General features: G+C 34.4%; 2 protein-coding genes across 3 annotated transcripts in view; one reads left to right on the top strand and one right to left on the bottom strand.

Annotated features, from left to right (window-relative positions):
- Myo10A (unconventional myosin 10A) overlaps positions 1 to 11,168 on the top strand; it is a 184,391-nt gene extending 173,223 nt beyond the window's left edge. For both annotated transcript variants that reach the window (XM_074179939.1, XM_074179940.1), the window contains exons 19-21: positions 7,162 to 7,408; positions 8,314 to 8,894; positions 9,978 to 11,168. In XM_074179939.1, coding sequence (XP_074036040.1) covers positions 7,162 to 7,408; positions 8,314 to 8,894; positions 9,978 to 10,665 — 1,516 coding nt within the window. In that variant the 3' untranslated portion in view covers positions 10,666 to 11,168. The remainder of the gene's footprint in view (positions 1 to 7,161; positions 7,409 to 8,313; positions 8,895 to 9,977) is intronic.
- Positions 11,169 to 16,965: 5,797 nt separating this feature from the next.
- LOC111511495 (uncharacterized) overlaps positions 16,966 to 23,984 on the bottom strand; it is a 44,183-nt gene continuing 37,164 nt past the window's right edge. Inside the window, exons 4-6 of the mRNA XM_023167513.2 lie at positions 23,554 to 23,928; positions 22,291 to 22,437; positions 16,966 to 17,277 (exon numbers count right to left, since the gene is read on the bottom strand). Of these exons, the coding sequence (XP_023023281.2) occupies positions 17,096 to 17,277; positions 22,291 to 22,437; positions 23,554 to 23,928 (704 nt within the window). The 3' untranslated portion in view covers positions 16,966 to 17,095. The remainder of the gene's footprint in view (positions 17,278 to 22,290; positions 22,438 to 23,553; positions 23,929 to 23,984) is intronic.

The raw sequence follows: 23,984 nt of genomic DNA, 5'->3' as shown, positions 1-23,984 counted from the left end.
TCACTTCATTTCACCACTTGACGCGAGAATTTTTTTGAGCGATTGATAAATTATAGGGTATCCAACGAGAACAATTTTTTCCACAATTGAGTATTCATGCAAATTCAAATGTATTGAAGTGGAACTGATGACGATTTTGCATGGCGACCGAACTACGACCACTATTGAATTCACTATACCAGCGATATATTTTGGTTTTTGATGGTGCTTTATCGCCATAAAAAGACATGAGTTCATCGACACATTCTTGTTGAGATAATCCGTGTCGAAACTTGTGAAAAATAATCCAAAGAAAACTTTCTGTTGAAATTTCCATTTTGTTGTCAAATAAATTTTCTTAACTCACTGTAAACAAAATAAATACCAGTTGTACATCAAAACGTTGAGTATGTTTATGCTGAAAAATGTCAAACTTTGTCACATTTTATCTATTGACATTAGTGTTGGCAGTTCTCGAAATATAAATAGTCCTTCATCGTAATAGTCATGACTATTTGACGGCACAAACAACTCAACGTAATGAGAGCTTCTCAAAATGTCAGTACAAAAGCTACGAATTTTTTTCATGAGAGATGGGTTGGTTAGTTAGTTTTAGACGAAAAGCTGAAGATATTTACAAATTTCAAAGATGTGGAATATAACGACCATATTACAGCTCGATAACAGACGTCAGTATCCACTACAGGCATTGAAGAAGTGCTTTCTGTTCTCAATTTTCAAAACAAAAAAAATGCATTGTCATAAAATATTAAGAGTGATATGTTTAATTTTTTTTGTCATTGAATAACTATTTTATAGAAGTGATAAATTCAATCCAAGTCAATTATTCAGCTCAAAAATATATCGTACATGTCATGCTTGATGATTTAAAATCTCAATTTGAATGTTTCATTTTTCCAGTTCTAAACAATGGGTTCAGTATGTCACAGACTGGCTCTCTGTGTATTCATTATTATTCAAGCAACATACTTTTTGTTGCACTCAGTTTCCGAATAATTCGTTGATATTGTCTAACGGGTCGAATTCAGACGCAAACATACTGACCCGTGACCACTTACAGGTCAAGAAATTGACACCACTGAAAAATGTAAATTCTTTGTCTGGAAAGCCATCGCAAACACTTTGGCAAACCAGATTGTCTAGTAAATAAATTTGCATCTGTATCTTGATGAATATTTCGAAATAAAGTTTCGAAATATTCATCTCTCCCAACTACCCACACTGTAGGTTCTGGTGGTATTAGCCAGGGAAGTCGTTATTTCCGGCAGGTATTAACCAGAACCTACAACAGTGTAGGTAGTTGGGAGAAATATGTATTTACTTATACGTATGTACTTCTCTTCGATACAGTTTTCAGACACAAATAATTATGGACTTGCTCTTCATCGGTGATGTTGCTTACGATCATGTAATCAATAAAATGAGAAGTGACATTGTTTGTCGTTATTTGCAATGGTACCGGTTTTTACCATTTCTTAAAGAATGCAAGTACTATTTTGTTGACTATATGCCAGCAGTTCAATTACTTTATCGAATGTAGTTTAATGCTCTTTAAGTGAACCATAACTGTAAAGTGTGGTAAACTATTTTGCATTTTCGCAAAACAGAATGTTCCGGTTATAGTTATACAAAGACGCATTGAAACCCTGGTGTTTGAACCGATTCGCCTTTATTCCGTCAAAATCTGTCGACTCGAGAAATGAAATTGACTCAACTTTGTACACATGTTATTAGATGGAAGAAAAATCGTTTTCAAACGTGAACGTTGGTGTGCGCTTAGCATCTTTATGAATGGAATGACGAAGTACATTGGAATTGCTTTTTTCATTATGAATCACTGGTTAATTTTATTTATACGACCGGTTTTGGGTGTAACCCCATTATCAAGGTTTTATACGTATAAAAATAACTAGTGTTTCTATTCATTTCATTAAAGTGATCATGAATTACCACAAAATAAACATATCATCAATCACAGATACTGTTTGTGTGATAGATGTAACATGAGTACTTTAAATTATTCAAGTGTTCCTGATTCAAAAAAAGTCTATATAAACTTGTGTCCGGAAATCAATCGTTTCGAAGATACAGGGTGTTTTTTGTTGTTTTTTTTTTAAATAACTTTTGCAAAAAATTAATTATTCGCATGAAATTTGGTATTGATTTCCATGTAACATCTAGAGGGCGCTGTGTACGCTGTCATTATTTATTTCAAATTGCCCCAACTTTTTTGAGAGTGAACGTTTGGAACTTTTCATGAAAATCCTAATTCTCACGCCTTTTCCAAGTAAAAAAGGTACACTTCCTCAACAACACTGAAGGTAATCGTTTTGAAAAATCTGTTTTAAAATCTGTTTTTCCGTTAACCAGCTGTCGCACCCCTACTAACGACAACTTGTGCGAACTAAGGATTAACGAGGTCTTACCTTTTAACGTGTGATTCCTAACAATTTTCTGTATCGATGCATATTACTTAGCTCCCAATGCGCTAAGTGGAGTTGCTGAGAACATTACAAAAACTAAATATGTGTTGGATTTCGTCAAAGTGAACAACTTTTTAGTAGTCGGTAGTGATTCACTCATACTGCTGTATAATATCAGTAACCTATAAATACAATAATACGCTGATATTTTGATGTTGAATTCAATATAAGTGAGTTGTAGAAAGTGCATATAGATATGTCAAATATTGAGATACATATCTGGCAACTTTGCTCATTTGATCAAATTTTATAATAAAAATTAAGCATACTTATGAGATTTTATTGTTTGTGGAATTATTGGCAGTGAACAAATGAAGATAAAATATTCAGGCTAATGTTTTCGAATGATCTCAGTGAAAATCAAATTTGTATCACGTCTAATCAGGATTAAAATTTAATCTCATTCTGGACTGATAAAACTCAATATCGAAAACGTATAAGAGAATGGAATATTGAATACAGTTTTCGTGAAATCACCGCTAACTTTGATAAACAATTCAAATGTTGATTTAGTTTCACTTTCCCAATGAAATTGATGCAACATAGATAATCCACCTTCAGGAAATGCACAAACGCAATAAAGAAAAAGTGAGTGAAACTTTCGCTACAATAACAATATACAATGTCGAAACATTCCCATTCACATGAAGATAACGTGACTAATATCATAATAAGTAATCTAAAAAAATCTATCGTTAGATGGGACGTTCTTTAACAATGGGTTGTAAGTTGGTGTAAGAGGTTCTTGTGGAATTTATAAAAAACAATTTTTCAGAATAATTGTGTTGTGGTTCAACTTTGAAGTTTTTTGGTAAACAGCAATACGGAAGAGTACTCTTATAATACAAGGTATTCCAATATTTCGATAAGTTTCATTATCATCATCAGGAAAAAGCTGATGAAACAACATATTATCAACTTATCGTTGGTGAGGTCAGCCGTGTTCAAAATGATGTTGACTAGGTAGCACATGTTGAAGAAGATAAAATTACTATACAAAACAAAATTAATTTTTTGAAATTGCAAACTATGATATTTAAGATTTTTTATTTTGTATTATTTTTTAATTACATATTAAAAACTTTCGAATAATCAACAGGTGAAACAAAGCACGTGGAAGGCAATATATTATTTTTTTATGAAAATCGAAGTTTGACAGATAGTCATCAGTCATAGAATTTTAAATTCAGTAAAAAGAAAATGTGATTAGAGACAACTACCGAATGAAAAAACATTATCTAGAGTGAGGTGATCCTGTTACCAAGGATGGATGGAATTTTTTTTGAATAATCCAGTTTTCCATTTCTATTGATAATATATTGATGATAACAAAACGAAATATTGAAATACCTTTTGTTAAAAGAGTACACTTCCGTATTGTTTCCTACCCAAACAACTTCTTAGTTTTGTTCTTGACTGGTCAGCAAAGACTACCCTTCAAATAACAGCCTGTTTTTCAGTTCAATATTGCGCTTCTTCAGTATATAAAAAATCATCTAAGGAGTTTTGGAATTTTGCATATTAGCCTAAAATTACATTTATTTACACTTATCGATATGAAGTCAAGAGAAATTGAACTTTTTATGTTTTTACCGCTTTTATTTGTAACTAACGTTAATGCAGTTTCGTCCTATACGGACATTTTCAAACATATAGAATAAACTAACAATAGTTCATTACATTAGCCCTTATATACCACCCCTGTAGGTATTAATAAAGGTACTTGGCTTGATTGAGTACTTGAATTTACAATTTACAATGCGGATGTGCCAATTTAAAAACGGTGAGTAAACTGAATCGATTTGATCATTTAACAGGATGCACCCGCATTGTTTATGCTTGTGAATTTCCAAGGATTCTTAAATAATTGAGTTTGTAACCCTTCCTTGCATAGTGTAAAGGGTATGTTCTCCAACATACCGTGCAACAAGTTTAAGCCCGCCATTTTAGACATATTAGATCAAGCCAAAGTAGACCATATCACTTCCTTCCATAATTCGCCAGGAGAGTAGTTTTCTGATAGGCGTCTGTCCATCCAACCTACTGTGTAGGTATATTCGAGATTGGCTTGAACGTTTAAAGTTCATTTCTTTAGATTTGTTTAGTGCCAGTCTTCAAGCATAGCCCACTGACTAATAAGAAAGTTTTTCTTCCTTATTCAAAGGAATCGGGCACAATAATTGAGTTTGTAACCCTTCCTTGCATAGTGTAAAGGGTATGTTCTCCAACATATCGTGCAACAAGTTTAAGCCCGTAGACCATATCACTTCCTTCCATGATTAGCCAGGAGAGTAGTTGTTTTCTGATAAGCGTCAGTCCATTCAACCTACTGTGTAGGTATATTCGAGACTGGCTAGAACGTTTAAAGTTCATTTCTTTAGATTTGTTTACTGCCAGTCTTCAAGCATAGCCCACTGACTAATAAGAAAGTTTTTCTTCCTTATTCAGAGGAATCGGGCACATTTCAGATATGCAGTTGGTTAGTACCTCGTCCACTAGATGGAGTGATATTTTGTTGTTCACTCCAACTTACGAAGAGGAATGAAATACTCTAAGAGAATTCCGATTTTCATTTATGAAATATCATTGATTTTAGGTCGATGATGGCCACTATTTTGCACTGATGAGTAGCTAATGAGCCCGAAACCGGTCTGCAAGTGTGCCCGTTTCAAAATTGAAGATCGACTCTTTCAGTTGTATTGCCAACTGTATATGCAGGAAATTTTCTGTGAAGATTCCTGCACTGACGCCTGTCGGATATAATCCAACGCCCTTCGTGGTATTAGCCAGCAGAGTATTTGTTTTCTGATAGGCGTCAGTCCATTCAACCTACTGTGTAGGTATATTCGAGATTGTCTTGAACGTTTAAAGTTCATTTCTTTAGATTTGTTTACTGCCAGTCTTCAAGCATAGCCCACTGACTAATAAGAAGTATTGACTTTCTGTTGATGATAGATAATAGCTTGCCCTGACGGCCAAACAGCCCGAAACCGGTCTGCAAGTGTGTTCCAATAATTGAAAATATATCAACAGTATATGCTGGAATAACTTCACTGAAGAATCCTGCACTGGCACCTGTCGGATATAATCCAACGCCTATCGTGGTATTAGCCAGGAGAGTAGTTGTTTTATGATAGGTGTCAGTCCATTAACCTACACTGTAGGGAGTTGAGACTGGCCTCAACGATTTTTTTAGATAATTTGATTTATAGACAACTGACTATTTATGTTTCTGATTGAATTGTCTATATTTGATTAACAATTGTAACCATTTGGTGAAGGTCAAGATTGGTTAACTGCAGCTAGAAAGCTGCAGAAATATTCAACAGTCGTATTTTTGTAATTTAAGTTCAGAATTTTCTTAATTCAAATAGTTTGCAAGATTTTGAAGTCTTTGGCAAAGAAGTCAAATAATTCATTTAGAATTGGATGGTTCATATAAAAACAACATGTATATAAATTATGTCTAATTTTTTTATAGGAACTATCAAACGCTAGATATTTCATGAACGTCGTCATGAGCGACCACCCTCAGAAGTCAAACCTTATGCCTAAGGCTAAGAATTGCATTTTCGAAAGAATGTATCATTTTTCCCACCAACCGATTTCTTGGGGTCCTTTTTGAATACTCTTCATGAGCAAACAAATAGCACAATCAATACTCCTAACCGCTCTGGATTGAATGATTCCGTACAGTCTGTCTCGTCTTGTGTTTGTAGATCTTTTGCTGGAAAATTCCTCATTTGTTTACTTTGTAGTAAATGTTCAAGAGGTAGCAAAAACATATATGATTTTCTGGAACTACATCTAGCTTTTCCTAATATGACTGATAACTAGTCTGTGCAAAGCTTATTGTCAAATCATCTGAAAATGTAACTTTTAACGGGTGATGATCAACTGTATTGCCAAACATGCACCAAACTAACTGATTATTATAAGAAAGCAAGTCTAGCTGAAGCTCCAGTCAATCTAATAATGACACTGATGATCTTCAAACATGACTCAACCTCTGACGGATGCACCAACCTCTTACGAAGGTTGGAAATAGATGAACACTTCAATCTAGCAAACCATTATTATAGTCTTCATGCAGTAATTGTTTACTGTGGTTCTGGCGTTGAATCAGGTCATTATTACGCACTGTTCAAAGACGAAACGGACTGGTTTAAGTTTGACGATAGTTTTATCACGAAGTGTTCTGGCGATGTTTTGAATTTATAGGAGCCTCTGGAGACACCCTATATTTTGTTTTATATAAGAAGGGATATTGACAGATCAATGTCTTCAGATGATGTGGTGCTGCAGGTTTTCCGGGTTTTTCTGCAGCTGAAAAAGCAAATGCGTCACTGAAATCAATGAAGTCGTCCCGGAGCGCCAATTAATCTTTGTTGTTTCATGATTTGTATTACTTTGTTCTTTAATGAATAAAAAATTTTTAGAACCATTCAACATATGATCAATTGCACATAATAAAATATATATATCATTGCTTACAATCACTAACGTTCCTTTATTTTCCACTTCATATTGTATGAAAGTTATAGAATTCCTGATTCATATTTCATAGACGATTGACTGAACGGAAGACTAGCCATTTTTTTAAAAGTGTACCTCTGTATTCGAGAATTTTACAAACTTTGTGTTATCAACATTCAATTTAAATATGATTTTCTTTCAGTTTGGAAGTTCTGAAAATGGACTCCACAATGAAATCAAAGGAGAAGCGAAAGGAATGGACGTGGAAACAGCAGACAGATCTAATCAAATGGCAGGGTACTCCCCTTGACGGATCACTCTTGAGGCTGGATGATCCAGAACTGTCTCCTCTGGCAATGGAATGTTTCGAATGTATATTGAGATATTGTGGAGATCTACCGTTGACCCCGGATATGTCAGAAGTTAAATGCGTTTATACAGTGTTAATGGTAAGAAATAAGGTACTTCTCGCTTTCTCTCCTGTCGCTATATTTCTACAGTACTCAATTAATATTTTAATGGAAAGCACATGCACGGAACCTCCTTGTTCAATTTCATTCCATTCCGCTAAAATATTTTCTGTAAGAAACTAAACTCGATAGCTCCAACAACGAAAAGAGCACTATTGTCTTTATTCGAAATACGGATTCTTTCAGTATCAAATCGTATCAGACTGAAATTTCTACGGTTATTAGGTAAAGGGTTTTCTTTAGGTTCATGAATGATAATAATAATGATAAACTTCATTGAACAATTCGTATGGATATACAAGATATGATTAATTTATAATAAAGCACAATCGAGGAAAATATACGAGTACTCACTTTCTGAAACAAAAACAGAAAATGTTAGTGAAAATTCGAGATAGATGTGAATTTTGGTATAGATTAGATGAAATAAAGTACAGGTATATCACTACTACATGATTCTGATTAAAATCACTCTTATTTCATATCATGTTATACCTACAGGGTGTTTAAATATAACCAAAAATTTAAGGGAATATTTCTTTGACTATTCTAAGGATATTTTGTCTTTTGATGATTTTCGATAGGGCGCTTTGTTTTGAATGAACGGTGCGAAAAATAATTTCGACAATAACAATGTATTACCAAAAATACATTCAAATGAACACCTTTCGTCAACTTTTACGAATATACTCATCCAAATCTGACGTAATACATATTGCTTGTTCTATTCTGGACATAACCTTCCTTCTCATTTTTGGCTCATGCTGCGATAAAAAGAAGAACCAAACGATTCAATAAAGTTGTTTTTTTCTTCCTATACTTCTGTTTTCGTCTCTTCATTAATTTTGTTCTCTGATATGTATGAAATATCTCCTTATTTTCAGCACTGTCACAAATTCGCCCAACTTCGCGACGAAGTCTACTGCCAGCTGATGAAGCAAACAACGAACAACAAATCCGAACATCCAGAGTCCTGCCAAAGAGCATGGCGCCTTCTCTCCATTGTGGCCGCCTATTTCGCCTGTTCCGACAATCTGTTACCCTTCCTCATGGAACATCTCACAGGCGCTGCCAATGATAAAAGGAGGATCTGTCATGGCACAGCAGCGGTATGTCTTTCGAACCTCAGGAAAACCCAAAGATGTGGAGGAAGGAAAAACGTACCGTCGGTGGAAGAAGTGACAGCGGTCAGTGCCGGAAGGAGTGCCAGAAGACAGATATACCGACTTCCAGGAGGTGCAGAGAGGGTAGTTAACACCAGGTGCAGCACGGTAGTAGCTGACGTTATCAGTGAGCTTTGCGGTCTGATTGGCATAACTGGCGAAGCGGAGCAACAAGAGTTCAGTTTGTACTGTATCGTAGAAGGAGATGCTTTCACTATGCCACTCGCTGCTGATGAGTATATCTTGGATGTAACCACGGAATTGCATAAGGCTGCTCAACCATTCTATCTGATTTTCTGCAGGTACGATTTTGTTTTTTGAATCTATCTGCGTATTTTTTACCTTGAAAGTATCACCCACACGTATTAACTGTGGGAATAGTCACCTTGTGATACACTGTTTGGAACTATTGGTGTAGTAATGAATACTACTGGAGTTTTTTCCCAACACCAAACCGTTATTTCAAAAACTTGACACGTTTTTTGATCACCAAGTGATCATCTTCGAGAGGAAGATTAAACTGATTAATCTCAAGAATTAAGATTTTGTTTGTTTTGTAAGAATTTTAACATATATTATTAATAATAATCGAGTTTATTATTTTCAACAATCATTATTACAAGCAATAAATAAAATATTATTCAACTAAATGAAAGTAGAAGTCGAAGTTTAGTTCCTTCCGAGATGAATCTCTGATTGTCCTGTTCTTCCACTTGACCTCAAATTGTCTCCAGGAATTCCCAGAAATCAATTCCACATTTCTACAATTCAGTTCTACTGTCATTTCTAGACGTTAACGTAACAACATTGGACTCACTGGGATGAATCACGAGACAATGGTTAGTAACTAACAAATGTGTCCAAGTCACTATTAATAAGAGACCATGCATCAGTGCTGGTGAAATACTTCAACACAATTGTGTATCATTTGCCGCTGAGCCGAACGATTCTAGAGACAAGTCAGTAGATTTGAGGTACATAATGTGAACCATAAAGGCCCGAATATAGGTACTTGGGGTAGTTCAGACTTCAAGATGAGGTATAGAAAGTGATTATCTCTTGGTTTTGGTCTTATTTTTCCCAATAGCCCTGAAATATAATGTATAACGTTAGTTGCGGAATATGTTAGGGCTTGTTGAGTTGGTTGTTGTTGAATTGGGTTCTAATTGATTGTTCATTTTTTATTGCGTTTATTGTTGAATGTATACACGGATCTGGGTAAGCTTTATCTTCCAGAACAGATTTTATCAGCTATACTTCAAATTGTTTTTGCTCTGCTTTAAAGACAATTCATTATACCTTCTGAACACTCGCATTTTTAATTCCATTTATATTTTTCCATAACCAGAAATCTATTAATTGATCACATAAATATATTTTTTCAGATCCGTCTGGTACCATCCTCTCAAGCACGATGCTAGTCCTCTGTACACCGAAGTTTTATTCAACCAAGTGGCTCCAGATTACCTCGAAGGGCTTCTTCTTCGACTAGGTAACCCAAATTTACCACCAAGCATCATAAGAGACATGTCTCTAATAGCAGCGTTACTCCACCGAGCAGCAGATTTCGCGCATTCCCCAACTCTGAAAGAAGTAAAATACTTGCTACCAAAACCAATTTTAGGGCTGAGGGAACCGCGACCACCTCAGTGGCTCGCCCTAGTACAAACATCTTGGGGTCAAGCAGCAGCCTTACCAGTTTCCAGGGCTAAACTGAGAGTCCTTCAAGTTCTGAGTAATTGGTCGTTGTTCGGAAGCTCATTTTTTGCTGTTAAGAGAGTTATTGGAGAAAATGAAAACTGGCAAGAGCACATCTTGGCCTTGAACAGAAATGGAGTGCATTTCCTGGATATGGCTACACACGAGACTATCCACCATTGGCCATTTGCTGAGGTTATCAGTACCAGAAAAGTCAGATCAGAAGATGGAGCTTTGTTTTTGGATATGAAATGTGGGAATTTGTTACAACAACGAGTGACTCGGTTACAGACTGAACAAGCCCATGAAATTTCTCGGTTAGTTAGACAGTATATCAATTTAGAACAAGAACACAGTACCAGACATCTACGCTGATATGTCGCTCATAGTAGAAATGTTGCTATTTGAAAGAAATATTGAATTCGAACCCTGTCCCCAAGTATGTCTTCGAGTGAAATAATTACATTTTTTTGTAAATAATTATAATATTTAACGAATAGAAAATATCTGTAATGTAATATAAGAAAATTGTATGCATTTATGAGGTACGATTATAATTTGACAAGGATCAAAAACCACAAATTGACTCAATGAAAAATAATATAATGTAATTTGGAAATCCGTGTAGTCTGCATATCTTGTAATTATTCTATTAGTATATATCGATATATCCGTTCACTTTTTGTTTTAGTAAATTATCATTGTTATCATAACCCAACATACTTCAGGAAATTTCTTTCTGATTTATTTCAATAGACTCAGATTGAGACGGTTATTTGAACTGAGTCTATTGTGATTATTGAGTTCTATCAGACTATTTGTTCATTTGTACCTATTCAAAGTGGTGTTTGTATTCAGTAATATATTTTTTATTATTACATATGTGTTTTATTTAGGTATGCCCTGTAACATAATGAAGACGAATATCCATAAGTTAGTCAATATGTTATTTTTCAGTATCAATTGTTGGAACTATTTTACTAGTTATTCTGGAATAATAGGCGTTCAAGGTCATCGAAAATCAATGTAATAAATACTTATGAAATAAGTCATTCTTTTGGCAACGAATGCTTACGTTGAACTGATGGAAATTTTTTTCAAACTGTTGTCAAATTATATCTTGATAACTAATATGTTTGTCTACAATTGAACAATATGGTGAAAAATGAATGAAAAATTGGAAATGAAACGCGGGAAAACAGTATTATTTCAATTTCGATGTTCACTTTTCAGAATTGTATACTTCTAGTTGGAAAAATAGTCCAATCAACAAGTTAAAAACAAAGATGAAGATAAATATGAGAAATAACTCATTCAATTGGGAATGAGCTCTAGAAAAATTCGAAGGATTTCACATAGGATAAAATATATAAACAAAACAATCGAGGAGAAATTCGATTTTTTATTGATGACATTAAAACTATAATTATTCGAAGATTGAGACGAAAAAGTTCTTGAAGAGGAAAAACTTTTCCATAAAACAGTCACTGCTTACGGCAATGTGTTAACTTCAATTAGGAATGATACACTGAACTTTCATTTCAACACATATTTTAATATTTCCAACAGAAACTGACTAACACACTAACGAACCGCACTCTATCGTGCAACAAACATTAATGAATGGAAAATCATTTCTATATTCCTATGGCTACCACTAACTCAAACTATCAGAAGAAACAATGTATCATCGAATTTATATCCACAGACATAATTTGCCTCCAGCATTGCCATCGGCAATGATGCCAGTCGACAAATGTAACTTCAATGATTATAATTTTAATTCAACGCTGAAAATAGATTAGGTTCGGATATGTTAGGTAAGGTCCAAAGTGAGCGGTCTACCGACACCCTTACCCTTACAGGTTGCGATAGAGAGTCGAATAGAAAATATGTTCGAACATATTCTCAGTAGCTTTATCTTTATTTTTCATGTTTTTCAAATTAGACTAAAAGTGCAAATTGATAGAAACATCCCTCAGGCCTCAATAATAGTTGACGTTTGCTATACTGTCACACTGTCACATACCGGATGACCCATCAAAAACGTACCACAGGGCATTACAAAGTAACAGATAACTTGTTGAAATCCAAAAATACTAACTTACTTTTAAACCAAAAATACATATCAAATCTTCAACTTTCAGTGGTTGTGCCATCTCCTAAATTTTTTATATGAGTACAAAGGTCAAGTGATAACTTATTAAAAAGAGTTTGTTATTCCTTTCACTGTGCTCAATTTTCAAGGATCAATCTAGTCGCCAATGTACATACAGGAACATCTTGAACCTGTTGTACATTCTAGAGCACTCACAGTGTCACTTCGCGACATACATTAATGATTATTCTTAGAACTTACAATATAAACATCGTTTTATATATAACCACACACAAATCTAAAGGACTTGAATCGAGCGAACGAGGTGCCACTCAGTCTTATCCAGCGTCCTGGAAAATAATCGCGCACATTTTGCTTATAATGGAGATGAGCTATATTTTGTTGGAGAATCAGGATTATTTTTTAACACGCTTTTATTAGCTTCACCTGTATGTATGTTTGTTTGTAACTCTCAAGCTCGGGATCAGAAATATCAACATTACTGCTTGATCTATTCGCGGGCAGATGGCTTTGTACGTAACTTCTTTGATATATCAACATTATTGCTTGATCTATTCGCGGGCAGATGGTCCACTCCTCAAACTTGAGGAGTGCCATAAGATAACAGTACTACCAACTGTCGAAAGCGCTCGCAGATAATTAATAGAAGATATAAAGCTTCAAATCCTTTTTGTAGAATTTAATATTGAAATATATATATATATATATATATATATATATATATATATATAAATAGAGATTTTATCGAGTGGGTATGATATAAAAATCAAAAATGAAACAATTAGTGGACACAACACTCCAAAAGTGGGGCAAACCGCGGACACGTGTTTCTGCTTTCGGCAAACAAGTGTTGCCCATCTTTACACTTGGCTGCGCCGCGCTGATGAGGCCAATAGCCAGAAACACGTGTCCGCGGTTTGCCGCGGACACGGATATATATATATATATATATATATATATATATATATATATATATATATATATATATATATATATTTATTATTATCATAGAACGATATCAATTTTTTTGTGAAGAACTAGTTTCAAATTTCAAACAATCGTGAAGGTTTACAATGATATTGAATTGAAAGGAGTATATTTTTTAGAAGAGATCAGTTTTTGGTTATAAAGCTTTGGCTTCCTACCTCTCCATCTTCGTACAAAAAATGTGGAAAACTTCCGAAAGGAATATAAAAGTGAATCATTTCAAAATAAACTCTTTTCAAAAATGTGTAGATCATGCATATAAGTTACTTTCAGATACAAACTGGAAGAAAAAACTCTTTCGAAACTACTACTTCCACATAAACATTGAATTACGCAAAAAATACGTACTTTCGAAAGAACTATATCTAAATTAACAATAAATTTGACTAAAATCACTTTCTCCTATTCAGTATGTACTTCAAAAAATTCTGAAGGAAACTTCATCTGCTGAAGACGCCAACTTGGTTGGTGAAACGCGCATGTAGAAGAGTATTGCATTTCTGGTATCACTATATAGTTTCCTCAGTTAGACTGGTACTCTACACTAATTTACGATGTAATTTATACAAATTGTAGTTTCAACAATAGGTATCCAGCAGGTACACCATTGTTGAGTTTAATCATCAGTAACAAAAATGTTTCTGTTTTGCATCTGTTATTCCTTATCTGTTTTTGGCGAAATATTACAATGTTATCTTCAGTGATAAGAAGCTCATTACAAGTCCGGTTAACGAAAAAAAATGTTGGTGTTGGATAAAACATCTAAAAACGAAATAAGTGGATGAATGTTATTTACGTATTGTCATCGATGACATGGGTGGATTCAACCCGTTCCAAGACAGAAAGTCCTAATTTTATGACCGAATTGAGTGTTTTTTCTCATTTTATCCGTATTTGATACTGAAAAGCCAATAAGGCAAAGGTCATACGGCGAAACATCCGGGTGACTACCAGTGAGGATGACAGTGTTACACGTAAGTGAAATTTCTCTTCTTCCATTAATTATATTGTGTAGGAATCCTGTGAATGATATCTGATTCGATTTCATTACAAATTTTTGGAATACAAATATTTTTCACATAATTCAGCGTTCATATAAAAGTATTTCATTCAAAAGTATTTTTCTTTCGTGTAATTCAATGTTTATATAAAAATGGCTGTTTCGAGAGGGTTTTTTCTTTCAGTTTGTGTCTGCAAGTTACTTCTTTGCATGATATATACATCTTTGTACGAAGTCAATTTTTGTAATTGATTGCTTCCTTCCTTTCTATGGAAGATTCCCATCCTACTCCAAAAATTGTGTAATTATGGTATTAGAGGTCATGCTCTGCAACTAATGCAGAATTATTTAAAAGAACGGACTCAAACTGTTAAAATTGGTAACAAGCTCAGTACAACATTACAAATCAATGTTGGTATACCCCAGGGTACAGTACTTGGCCCGATTTTTTTTCTTGTTTACATAAACGCAATTACACAAATTAATGAATTTCACGGTCATATAGTGTGTTATGCTGATGATACGGCCTTGATCTTCACTGGTGAAAGTTGGGATACAGTCTATGAAACTGCTGAAATCAATGTGAGAAAAATTCTTCTTTGGCTGGATGATAATCTATTGAGTCTAAATGTGGATAAAACAAAATTTATGGCTTTTTCACTAAATTCAGATGATCAGCCGCATATTAATGAACTGAAATTACACAAAATGACATGCACAAAAAATTACAATTGTAAATGCCCGATAATAGAAAAAACTGTATCCATTAAATATTTGGGTCTTGTTATTGATCAACATATGAGATGGGACAAACAAATTTCATATGTAATACAAAGGATGAGACTACTCATGCGTAAATTTTATAGTCTCAAAGATATTCTTTCTAAAAAACACTTATTATTAATATATCAATCTTTGGCAGAATCCATTATAAGATATTGCATGACATCATGGGAAGGTACTTTCGACAACCACATTAACAGCTTACAAATAATACAGAACTCAATTTTGAAAATAATTTTGAAAAAAAATAGACGATTTTCAACGGATTATTTATATCAAGAGACTAAATTACTAAACGTAAGATCATTATACAGTTACCTGTGTCTAATATGGATGTTCCCGAAATTTAGTAATTACTCAACTCATATTACGGTAAGAACTAGAGCAACCGAGAATTTAAATATCAAAATACCTCTCTACAAGAAGAGCCATACACAAAGATTCGTGTTTTATTATGGTCCGAAATTACAAAAGCTCAAACAATTCATAATCGAAAACCCTCAAAAATTTGACATATACTAAAAAAAAAAAAAAAAAAATAAAAAAGGAATTTTACACATTGAATAGCAGTTCCTATACCATTTGTATATTGTATTTTTTTTTGTTTTTGTTTCCTCACAGTTTTTGAAAAAAAAATGTTTATTTTATTTTTTTCTCTTTCTCACTGATTGTATTACCATGGATTATTATAATATTATCATATTTTTTTATTATTTTATAAAATGTACTTACGGAGCTCTTATCTTGGTGAGTAACAGATCACAATACAGGCATTTCAATGTCTAGGTGAAAGTTACTCATTCAAGATAATTGAAATTTATTAATTATGTATGTCATACAACAAATTGTATATTAACATGGAATAAATGAATTTTTGTACGAAGATGGAGAAGTAGGAAGCCAAAAAACCTTTTTTTCCGGAACATTCTTGATCCTCGATTGGTTTTCGTTTTGTTGTTTTTTGAAGCCTAGCTTTGTTTTTTCAAAAAAATATATGAAAAATTGATAACAACTAGCGTGCTCTGCGTTGAAAAAGCAACAATTATTTTCGTAGGTAATGTTTGCCATTGTTCAAGTTACATTGATTGTTATGATAACGGATATTTACAATATCGATTTGAAATTGGGCTTTTTTTAAGTTTCACACCCTGTAATTCACAAAAATAAACAATGCATTTTAGGATATATATTTAGATGAAATATTTTTGATGAAATAAGTTCCTGAACACACTCCTACATCTTTCCAATGCGAAAACGAACCACACTGAATATACTTTTTCTAGATTTGTTCAAAATTCATGAATCTAACCGATTTTAATCGATATAAAAAATACGCACCTAATGAATTTTCGAGATACCTGCACCATAAATTGAATTTCGAAGAGTTTTTTGTTAGGCACATTCACTTATTTTCTACGAATAATATGACCTACACGAATGACCTTAAAATATACCCTAATTCAAATTATTCGAGACATATATAGGAACGATGAATATTTTTTTTCCAAAAATTCAAACTATCTTCAGTGACCTTCACATTTCTGATCTGATGAGATCAAACTAATCCCGAATTCGGATTCAGTTATCCCGAAAATACCATTTTGTCCAATTCATAAAAAATGGTGTTCAATTTATTTGAAAACTTGGAATAATCACATTTTGTGGACCTGTCCTATTTCAATTATATAATTCCTCGAGAAGATAGTGTTCTACGAAGACCATACAATTCCGATCTACAAATCGTTCACTTTTTTTTGCAAAAGAAAAGGATATAGGTAAGTACCCATTAAATATTCAATAATTTTATTCCAAACTCAAAATTATCAAAACAAAAACTCAAACACGTAAACAAAAACTTAATAGTAAAACATACATAGTTATAACTGGGTTTCTTGACCCTGAACGAAAAAGGTATTTTAGACTTCTGTGGGACTGTGACGAGGAGTTTTTCCACCTCCTTCCCCCCAATGCTGTGCTACATACTGAACAAACCCTGGATCACCAGGACGGCTAGGGGGACGATCTCCTTCATACTCCAATTCTTTTTGTCTTGGAAGAACAATCGTCGATGAAACTATGTCGTATTTACCATATTGCCCTGAAAATGGACAATATGCTTACGAATTTCATTTCAGTTAGTTTTCGTGGAAAATGAATGTATTACTCATGAAAATATTTCATATCCACGAAGGCGCTGTAGAGCTACAGATAATTTTTTCAAATAGTCGAATATGATTAAATAGTCGAATATGGCTAATTGGTCGAATATCTACAAATATAATCGATAGTTTAAACTGCTGCATATAGCTAATCGATAATTTAAACTATCAAATATAGATATTCGACAGTTTGAAGTATTCAATATGGCTAATTAACTGTTTGAACTGTCAATCATAGATATATAATGAACTAGATATGGTTATACACAGTTTGAACTGTAAATTATGAAATAAAAATATTCTGTGGGTTTCAATGCCTTCGCAGAAGTCAACTCTGGACTCAGTAAAAGGCTTTAGCCATAGCTAAGCCACGAATTTAGATTCGTCGAATGAAACATGCAATCATTGAAATGAGGTGATCACTCTACTAATTGAAAGGCGAAGTAGTTCAAAAATACATTTATTCATTTGTTAGTTTATGTCTTAACGTTACTGTTATATCAACTGTTCACAAATTCTGCGGAATTTTCGAAAAGTATTCATGCAGGAATTTCAAGCAACACGAAATCAACTGAGAACTGAATAGCGAGCTATTGAATAGTTTTGTAATATCTGAACATTGCACCAGCCTACATTTTATAGATTTTCTAAAACTACATAAAATTTGGCACAATTTAAATTTGATGATCCTTAAATTGATGGATGTAGCCGTTACTACGTGGTAGGAAATCATAATGAAGAAAAGAGAATTGAAACTTTCTATGGTTTTTACGTTACTGTATTTATTGTTACTGCATTTTCGTCCTATAAGGACATTTTCAAACTTATACATTAAACTAATGTATATACATACAAACATATACATTGAACTAATGTATAAGTTTGAAAATGTCCTTATAGGACGAAACTGCAGTAACGTTAGTTATAAATAAAAGTGGTAAGAAACATAGAAAGTTTCTATTCTCTTTTCTTCATTCGTTGGTCCTTATAGTCCGGTCAAATTAGACTAAAAAATAAGAGTGAAGGTAAAAAAATTTACAACAAGCTGCAAATGCGTGTAATTGTTCAAAACATAGTTAAAAATGAGATTTTGAAATTCCGAATGATTGCGATGCCTGGAAAAAAATTTATTCGAGGTCCAAGGTCAAAAATCTCGAAAAAAATTGGTTTTTCGCCATTTTAAAACTTAACCTTAGATAAAAATTGTAGATCATAACATTCTCTACAAAAAATGTATCAATACTTTTTGCAATTGGAGGTGCAATTAGCTTGTCTTCCTCCAACTTCAGTTGCTGGTCATCAACATCTTTTCCGGGTATATTACCAAGTTCAAGTGTGGCTTGGTTATCAGCTAGACCCAAAAGACTGGGGTTGAAAGTTGGTCGACAATGCATTAGAACCTATTCAAACTTTACTCCCACCTGCGCCGGAAAAACTGCTGAACACAATTTTTTGCAACTGTAAAAAGGGGTGCAGCACTAAATGTGGTTGTGAAAATGTTGGACTGTTGTGTTCTCTGGCATGTACATACTGTCAAGGCCAGTCATGTTCTAATGAAGACTCACCAATAGTGGAAGATTCATTTGATACCAACGAGGAAACATGCGATACATCACTCTTGACGCAGTTTACCCACACCCATGATGAACATCAAGAAGAAGAAGAAGAAAATCAAGAAGATCAAAAAGAAGAAGAAGACCAAGAAGAAGAACGACAAGAAGAAGTATTTGAAGGTTATGACTCAGATGAATCGCTTTTATAATTTCCAACCCTTCTTAATATATTTTATTATGCAAGTTTTCAATTTGACTGAATCACAACAGACATGTGGACTAGGCCTACTGGATAAACCACGTTAAAAAATACGCGCTAAGTACACTACCTCATAGGTGGCGTGGAAACGTGTGAATATAATGACGATTACAACTTTTACAACTTTTTGACTCGTCGTATCTCAGAAACGGTGGCTCTAAGAAAAAAAAATTGAATACATTTTTTGTATAGAATTTTATGTTCTACAATTTTTATCATAAATTATTTTATTACAAAACTTGCCGTATTCCTGAAAATCGCGAAAAACCAATTTTTTCCAGGCATCGCAATCATTCGGAATTTTAAAATCTTATTTTCAACTATGTTTTGAACAATTACACGCGTTTGCAACTTGTTGTAAATTTATGTACCTTCCAATGTCTAGATTAACCGGATTATTATTCGATGGTAATCAAATTAATGATTGCAGTATGATAATATGACGTCATCGATATCCACTACTGCATTTGAAAAGAACAGAAGGTACGATAATATCGCTATGAACATGTTCAGCTGAAGAGAGATGCATATTTATGTACAGTGAATGTAAAATTACTCCAGAATTTAATAATCACAAGGAAGGCTAGTTGAAATAGTAACAGATCGAAACCCGCATGATGAACCCAACTTGGCAACACCCTCACGATCAATCTTGTTAGATAGCAAACAGACGGTAGATACTAGGTGTTTGATTTTTTTCTCCTATAGTAAAATGATTCTTGCAGTCTTTTCATCCCCTGGATACCTATTACCCTGGATTATAATAACCTCATTGGTTGCTTCCTAATCATAGACGAGCCATTCCTGTCAAAATTTCTTAGTTAACCGATAGGTATGACTGAAATAGCAAACAATTATGAAAAGAAGGCAGAGGTAAACAAGTCGGTACCAGATATAACGAAAGAAAAGTGGCTAAAGACTAATAAGGTACGAAATCACTCACAGAAACAGATTTGAAGAATTAGATAGAAATGTGAATTCCTTCGAAGAATGAGAATGAAAAGATCTCCATATCTTCTGAGAATCAATTGAACTCCCAAAAAGCAATATCTACTGAGAGACAGTTTTTTACAGAAATATAATGGTTATGATCACGTGTGACAAGTATAGGATAATTGAATAGAACTGGCCGATACTTGATGAAAATCTTATTAAAACTAATGAATACAGTTTATTGTATGATTTTCACTATAAAGGGTTTTCACGCTTGAGAAAGCTATTGTATAGCAAAACACGCGTCTCGTTTTTTGTAAAACCCTTTGTAGTAAAAATCATACAATAAACTGTACTAATTAGTTTCAAGTGTAGGATGTCCTAACAGAGACATCCATACTTTGGCAATTGATAACGGCCATCTTGTTGAAGTAACAACTGTCAAATCAGTTGTCATTTATTTGAATAATACAATTGTTTTATCAATATGGGCGTTCTGTCTGGGAAATGTACCACGCGCTTCGCCAATTTTACGGTCTCCATAGTTGTCTTACCGAGAGGACTAATCCCAATGTGGTGAATAAATTCAAGTCCACTGGCTCAATATACTATCGAAAAACACCCGTACGTCGATGGAACGCAAGATATGACGAAAACATTGCCGCAGTCTGTGAGAGTGTGCAGGAGAATCCAAGGCAGTCAATTTCGCGTCGTACTCGGTCTTTCGAAGACCACAAATTGGCGAATTTTGCGTCATGACAGGCCAGGAACAACAACGTGTATTCGCTGAATGGACTCTGGAGCAGTTGACAACTGACCCCAATTTTCATCGAAAAATCATCTTCAGCGTTGAAGCCCATTTCTGTATGAATTGGTACGTGAACAAACAAAATTGTGGAATTTGGGACGATACCAATCCACATGAGATCCAAGAGCGTCCAATGCACCCGATTTCAGGCTGGCGGCGTCATCGGTCCATATTTCTTTGAGAACGACGTTGGGTATATTCATAGATATCGAGAGAGCGTTTGATAAAACAACCTTTCCAACAATTACTCAGCAAATACACTCCAGGAATGTACCCCTGGTAGTAGGAGAATGGATACTTAAGATGCTCTCTAGTAGAGCAATAAGTATTAATGTAGAAGACATCACAGTGAAAGGACTGGTCATGAGGGGATATCCACAGAGAGGGGTCTTATCACCCCTTCTCTGGAACATAGTTCTGGATACATAGTTCTGGATACAAAATACAAATAAAACAGAACACAGAGTCAAATGCAACAAATGCAATACGCATATACACAAACGGCTCGAAAACCAAAGTAGGCTCAGGATGCGGAGTGTACTCCAGATCACTAAACCTAAGGATTAAGTGGGGAACGGAAATCGTCAATAAGAGAGTGTGTGTTCGGCGAGTCTTGGCCTACACCTGCCGATATGAAGGAGATGTATCCAAGTGACATGTCCACCTTCGTGGAAAGGACAGGATGGACCCATCCTAATCTACAGTCACAGATACGACTTTGGTCATGCCATATCAGTCAAAGCGAGCAGTGTAGGTCGTTTATTACCAACTTCGTTTGACCCGAATTGGATGATCTGGACACCAACGACATGTGAACGACAACCCTCAGAAGTCGAAACTTGTGCGAGCTAAGGATTAATAAGGTCTTATTTTTTAACTTGTGATTCCTAATACGGGTTGGACGATAGCAATCGAAAATCGATTGTTCAGACTGGGGCTTGAACCACCGACCAACACGGCAGTCAATTTGAGTGAGTGAACAAAGTACCCACATCGCCGCCTGGCTACCGAATGACCCTATGACCCTATACCTTTTAAGGCTTTTCTTGAACAAAAATGAGAGTTTATGAAAATTTCTGTGGAATATATCTACGGTGAACAACGCAAAACTGAGTGAGAAAGAGAAAATGTAAATGGTCTGATTATTATTTATGAGATCTGGGATATAAGCTGGGATATATAATGCTGATGAAATCTATTATACATATAAACAAACTTGATATACAGAAGCTTCAGTTCTCAGTCTTAGTAATATTCGAATTCATCTGAAATTGTTCTTTTGTATGGATTTTTCAGTTCAAATAATATAGTGAACCGACATGGGTTTTTTGTTATTTCAGATACTTTCGATTACTTCATAGGTTCGATAACCTATATCCCGAAAAACCCGTTTGTCTACCCTTTCTAATTTGACTCCAAACCGGAGAATGGGGTTCCATTTCAGGTGGCAGTTGAAGTTCTGTTTCATCAGTTTCATTGCCGTCTGTTACATCTCTTCCATATATGCCAAATCTCTTGGGAAAGTCATCCTTCATTTGTAAGTAACCTGAAAAATTAAGAGAAATATCAGTTGTTTCTGGCAGACTTGTAGGTTGATGGAAATGGAAGTGGCACAAATGAATGACGCATTTCTGAAACCTATTCAAACTAAACTCCATGTTACTGGCTTTCCTTATGCACTTAAAACAAATATGTGAATTGAAATTTCTACGGTAGGTTTTCATATTTTATAAATACAATAACTACCTTCACCAACCTGTTTTTTGATATTTCCAGGAATATCATTTTTTGAGACAAAATGTTTGATACTAATACATGACTAGCCCGTTGCCATGTTTTCTTATATCTATACCATTTTTGAACTTTTTCTAATTTGTCATTGCTTCAAAAAATGCCAAACCTTAGATATATACACCAATAAATGAGTCAATTCATTTTTATTATCGAGGATATTAAGAGCTGAATTCATTGAATAAATGTATTTGTAGTATTTTTTATCATATAAATTACTGAATGAATGAAATTTGTTTTGATGAAAATTCAAGTTTAAATGCTCATTCGGCAAAAACAAGAATAGTGAACTACAATTTCTTTAAAAAGAATTTCGTCATCTAGACCAATTTCTGCAGACCAATAGGTTAACAGCGCAGAAAATCAAACGTATTCTACATCCTAGAAAAAATACTCCATCTTCGACCACAAAGTCTATTTGCATTACATACACAAACTCACGGACCGTATTAGAAAACTTTTTAAGAGTCATAACATTTACAAGCCAACTAAACAACTATGCAACACTATCAGATCGGCAAGGAGCGTCTGGAGTCCATGAAGTCCCAATTCCTGTGGACCAGTTTACATTGGAACTACTAAACGCAATATTAATTACAGGGTACTAAGCACAAGCGTAGCTACTGCCTAATTCAAATGAGAACAACTTCATAGAGAGGCTTTTAAGATCTATAAACATCCCAACAAGCTCAACAGAAACAAAGAAAGTATACGGGTGAACAGAAGATGGTATCCAGTTTTCAAGAAGGTCAAAACTCATATACGATTCCGATCAACATCCTCCAGCAGCGTAGCTGTCAAATTGCATTCCAGCCATGAAATTCCATTCAAGCCGTGAAAGACTTTATACAACTGTTATAGTTGTATTTACCTTTACTCGATTTCCGCTGCTCCATTTCCATTCCGTTACCATTGATTCCATTCCTAGCCGCTTTTCCATTTCTGATTCCATTCTGCCCACCGTTACCATTTTTTTTCGGCTTCGGCTCGAATGTATCCAAATGTTTCCTCTCAGAATTTTCAATTTCCTTCTCAATGTCATATACCTGTTGACTGATGCTCTTGGGTTCAGTAGGTTTGATGATTTTCTTAGCTGAAGGTTGTACCTTGGAGGACTTCTTAGCTTTTGGTCCGGCCATATCTAACAAAAACAACCCTGCGGTGACCAGAGAAACCGTTCCTACTATGGCAGCATTATCGATTAGGTTTGGTGGAACAGAATCCAAGGCAGCATATGAAAGACTGCCTGAAACAAACAAAAAAAACGAAGCATTAGAGTGGTTTGAAAAAAATACACCAGAA

This window comes from Leptinotarsa decemlineata, unplaced genomic scaffold, assembly GCF_025532065.1.
Source record: "Leptinotarsa decemlineata unplaced genomic scaffold, Ldec_3_MD MMD2_tig00026282_RagTag_RagTag, whole genome shotgun sequence".
NCBI classification, from domain to species: Eukaryota; Metazoa; Arthropoda; class Insecta; order Coleoptera; family Chrysomelidae; genus Leptinotarsa; species Leptinotarsa decemlineata.
The sequence above is the reverse complement of the archived record's forward strand: the minus strand, read 5'-3'. Positions and strand labels throughout refer to the sequence as shown.